The sequence below is a fragment of the Aegilops tauschii genome, chromosome 2 (genome assembly GCF_002575655.3).
Source record: "Aegilops tauschii subsp. strangulata cultivar AL8/78 chromosome 2, Aet v6.0, whole genome shotgun sequence".
In the NCBI taxonomy this organism is placed as follows: Eukaryota; Viridiplantae; Streptophyta; class Magnoliopsida; order Poales; family Poaceae; genus Aegilops; species Aegilops tauschii.
The window spans coordinates 16,664,518-16,667,993 of record NC_053036.3 but is presented as its reverse complement, the minus strand read 5'-3'; the positions used below and the strand labels follow the sequence as shown (position 1 = coordinate 16,667,993).

The 3,476-nt window shown below is 45.4% G+C and overlaps 1 protein-coding gene across 1 annotated transcript; it reads left to right on the top strand.

The window, feature by feature from the left end:
• Positions 1-961: 961 nt before the first annotated feature.
• LOC109764579 (probable serine/threonine-protein kinase PIX13) lies at positions 962-2,872 on the top strand. Its single transcript, XM_020323384.1, has 5 exons — positions 962-1,306; positions 1,408-1,543; positions 1,797-1,942; positions 2,137-2,260; positions 2,466-2,872. Exons 1-5 carry the CDS (start codon positions 962-964, stop codon positions 2,870-2,872), a joined length of 1,158 nt encoding a protein of 385 aa, XP_020178973.1.
• The last annotated feature ends 604 nt before the right edge of the window (positions 2,873-3,476 follow it).

The following is a 3,476-nucleotide window of genomic DNA, read 5'->3' as shown; positions in this document are numbered from 1 at the left end:
AGAAGAGGAGCACCAGCTAATTAAGGTGGAAGAAGACATCAGTCTCTACAGGTAGAGATCAGAACATATATACGTGGTTTCTGGGTAGAGATCAGATCCACTGCGCTTTCTGCCGTTGCTTTAATTCCATGGGGAACTGCTTCGGCTCCGAGGAAACCGAATTAGAAGGGGTGAACACGCCGGGCCAATATAGACAACCCCAACCCCAAGGTAATAGTTACTACCACTTCTTCATCCGGACATGCATTTCTTGCTTAATTAACTACTCCCTCTTTCCCTAAATATAAGATCGTTTCTTATACTCTCTCCATTTACTTATACAAGGCCACTATGGAAAATACAGTATTGTGGAACAGAGTGAATAATTCGGAACTGTGTGTATTACATCATGTTTGGTTTGTTTTGTCTGTGCCTTGATTACTTCGGCGTAGTCTTTTTTATCCTCTTTGGTCTAAGTGATTTTAAAAGATTTGGAGCAGGAAAGGCATGGAAATCTGAAGTTATAGTATGCATGTTAGCTCTTATAGAAATTTAAAATTTAGAAATATGTAATATAAGTTGTTTGTGGATGCCAAGGGAAAATCACAATAATTTTCAATTATTAGGTGCATGTCATCATTCAAAATCATTATTCCATGAGGCTAGTCTCTGATTTAATTTTTCTTTTCTTTAAAACTGCATCAAAGTAGATCACCGAGAAAGTCTTGTGCTACAGACCAAACAAACATTGCAGAGAAGAACTTAAGGAATTGAATCCTTCCAAATTCCTATGAAATTTCAATAAACCCAAGAGGCTTACCTGTTTGTTTATTGTCTTGAGAAAGGGTAGTATATTAAAATCATATGGAACTTCTAGCCTATTTGTTGTTGCAGCAGCTTGCCACCTTTTGCTAATTCAGCTCTCTCTTCTCTGTCTCGATCTCTTGTTTGCGTAGCAACCGCAAGCCGCAGTCTTCCACGCATGTCTGCACCCAATGCCAGACAATCCCAGGGCTCGTCCATGAGCGTCATCACCAGCAGAAGTACTAATGGCGCTGGCAACATATCGGCGGCTTTCCTGGAGCCGGAGGAGGGCATGATCCTGGAGGTGCCCAACCTGCGCATTTTCACGTTCGCCGAGCTCAAGGCCGCGACGAGGAACTTCAAGCCCGACACCGTCCTGGGTGAGGGCGGGTTCGGGAGGGTTTACAAGGGCTGGGTCGACAAGAAGACGATGAACCCCATGAGCAGCAGCGTTGGCAGCGCCATGGTTATTGCCGTCAAGAAGCTCAAACCGGGGAGCAGCCAGGGCCTGGAAGAATGGCAGGTGCATACACATGCACACACCAACATCAGCATTGAACTGTTGAAGTGGAGTCCCTATATAGAAAATAGACATGGATAAGCACACTATTAATAATTTTGTAGTGTGAGGTGAACTTCCTTGGGAGGATGTCGCATCCGAACCTGGTGAGGCTGCTGGGGTACTGCTTGGAGGAGAGGGAGCTCTTGCTTGTCTACGAGTTCATGGCCAAGGGGAGCTTGGAGAATCATCTCTTCAGAAGTGAGTCCCCTGCTGCAACTACTTTATTAGTCTTGCACGTCTGTTTCTTTGTAACTTCGCTTGTTTGATTTCATGTGTATTGGAGTTGTGACTCTTTTTGACAGCCGCTTTAGATTGGCTATTCTTAGTAAGTGTGGTGGGATGGTCTATACGCACCAAACAAAAACAAACTTTGATGTGGTGCCAAGGTCACATCTTTGAGGGAAAAGTGAAAGAGATGGTAAACTGAGAGGGTATATATGTTTCTTGGTAGGAGAAGGCGGCTCCGTCCATCCAATCTCATGGGCCCTACGGTTACGGATCGCCATCGGCGCCGCACGCGGCCTCGCCTTCTTGCACTCGTCGGACAAGCATGTCATCTACCGAGACTTCAAGTCTTCCAACATCCTCCTCGACACGGTACACGTGCATATATGAACCCTATATAAAATGTACAATCGCCTATATAGTCAACAAAAATGTTATTCCTATGCACACCTTCTACGTAAGATTTTTGTCTAACGAGTACGTAAGAATAGCATTGCTCTCTCTCTATATATATATCAACTGACCACGCACGTACGTGTTGTGCGTTGGGTGCGTACGTCATGCAGCACTACCATGCCAAGATATCCGACTTCGGCCTCGTCAGGAACGGCCCGGCCGACGGCGACAGCCATGTCACCACCCGCATCATGGGCACTTACGGCTACGCTGCACCAGAGTACGTTTCCACAGGTGCCGTACCACTCTCACTCGCTCAAAATAAAAAATAGCCTGCTATAGCTTCATTAATAGCATGCTATAGTGTGCAAAGAATTATCTCACTAAACAAATTAGTGTACAATGTCTTGCTAATAGCACGCTATAGCATACTCACAGCATAATTTAAAAGACGATGCTATTTTGTATTTTTTCCCTTCAAAACCCAGTGCATGTGCAGGTCACCTGTACGTGAAGAGCGACGTCTACGGGTTCGGCGTGGTGCTGCTGGAGATGCTCACCGGTCTGCGCGCGCTCGACACGGCCCGGCCGGCACCGCAGCTCAACCTCGTGAACTGGGCCAAGCCGTACCTGGCGGACCGCCGGAGGCTGCCGCAGCTGGTAGATCCGCACCTGGAAGGGCAGTACACGCCGAGGGCCGCCCTGCGAGCCGCGCAGCTCACCATGAGCTGCCTCGCCGGCGACCCCAAGAACCGTCCCTCCATGGCCGAGGTCGTCGCGGCGCTCGAGAAGATCGAGCGCATGAAGCCGCCACCGCACAGGCTCATCTCGCCTCGGGCCGCCGCGCGGACTATGCATGGGCGCACGCAGACACGTATACCTACACGTACAGCTATGCTGCACTGACCTTTCAGTTTCATCGTAAATTTCGATTTGTTTTTGTTGGTGTATAGATCATGCTAGATTAGGATTTGTTAAGATTGACTGTATTATTTCCTTATACGATTTTTATCTTTTCTTTATGAGAGGCGTCTTGCCTTGTACTCTATATATATTTGCCCTTGAGGCTAAATAATACACCACCGCATTACGTCAATCCCTCTCTAGTCCTTCTACAGTTTTTTTTGAGGGAAACATAAATTTCGATTTTGAAGAGCCCACACAAGGAGTAGGTTTTCAATGACACAAGTAGCTAAGGCGATACTACAGAACCACTTGCGTGTTAGTTAAGGTGGCGGAATCCAAAGTGTAATATAACTAGCCTGACCGAGGTATTTGCGCTTTTTCATCATCTGTATTGTATTATTATTTTAAAGGCTATTTTTAGCAGTTGAGTATATTTTTCATTGTTGAAATCAACATAGTATGTTTTTTTACTTCCTCACATGGCAGTTTTATTATTAAGAGCATGTCATTTTAATAATTAATAACATGATAGTTTTATTATTGAGAGGATGACAGTTTTATTATTAATAGCATGCCAATTTTATTATTAATAACATGGCATTTT

Coding starts and splice junctions, on each gene's coding strand:
- LOC109764579 (XM_020323384.1), top strand. CDS start 962: ATGTCTGCACCCAATGCCAGACAATCCCAGGGCTCGTCCATGAGCGTC. Junction 1,307..1,407: donor AGGGCCTGGAAGAATGGCAG/GTGCATACACAT, acceptor ATAATTTTGTAG/TGTGAGGTGAACTTCCTTGG. Junction 1,544..1,796: donor GGAGAATCATCTCTTCAGAA/GTGAGTCCCCTG, acceptor GTTTCTTGGTAG/GAGAAGGCGGCTCCGTCCAT.